The sequence below is a fragment of the Fulmarus glacialis genome, unplaced genomic scaffold, assembly GCF_000690835.1.
Source record: "Fulmarus glacialis isolate BGI_N327 unplaced genomic scaffold, ASM69083v1 C13706129, whole genome shotgun sequence".
In the NCBI taxonomy this organism is placed as follows: Eukaryota; Metazoa; Chordata; class Aves; order Procellariiformes; family Procellariidae; genus Fulmarus; species Fulmarus glacialis.
Genome location: NW_009241594.1, coordinates 614 through 1,156, shown reverse-complemented (window position 1 = coordinate 1,156; position 543 = coordinate 614). Strand labels below are relative to the sequence as shown.

General features: G+C 60.2%; 1 protein-coding gene across 1 annotated transcript; it reads left to right on the top strand.

The window, feature by feature from the left end:
• Positions 1 to 34: 34 nt before the first annotated feature.
• Positions 35 to 151, top strand: TUSC2 (tumor suppressor candidate 2; the record flags this gene model as incomplete). Its single annotated transcript, XM_009586312.1, has 1 exon — positions 35 to 151. A coding segment is annotated over exon 1 (117 nt), but the record flags the coding sequence as incomplete, so codon positions are not given.
• Between the last annotated feature and the right edge of the window lie 392 nt (positions 152 to 543).

The following is a 543-nucleotide window of genomic DNA, read 5'->3' as shown; positions in this document are numbered from 1 at the left end:
ACCTACCCGCCTCCCCTCTCCTCTCGCCAGCTCCATGTATTATGATGAGGATGGGGATCTCGCCCACGAGTTCTACGAGGAGACAATCGTTACAAAGAATGGGAGAAAGCGCGCCAAGCTGAAGAGGATCCACAAGAACCTGATACCTCAGGTAGCACGTGGAGAAGGGTGGGGGAAAGTGAGTGCCAAAGCACCACGGTGACAGCTGGAGCCCCGGCTTTGCCTTCTCCCTCGGGGCATCTTCTTGCCAGGAAAGCGAAGGCTTCCTACTCACCCCCCCGCAGCTCCTGCCTCAGAGCCATGTCTCCTGTGTGTCCTGGCTCACTCCCATGTCACCTAGGGAGGCTGTGGCAGGAGAGGGAGAGCTGCTGACAGCCTCCAGCCCCCTTCTTCCAGAACGAAGCGGGCAGTGCCCCAGCCCTTTAGAGCTGCCAGGCTGAGGAAGATAGCTCAGCTGGGTGCGTGTTGTGGGGTGCAGAGTGCCAGGCAGCCCTGCACAGCATCCCATCACTGACCACCATCCCCAAGGTGTGGGGTGCTGCG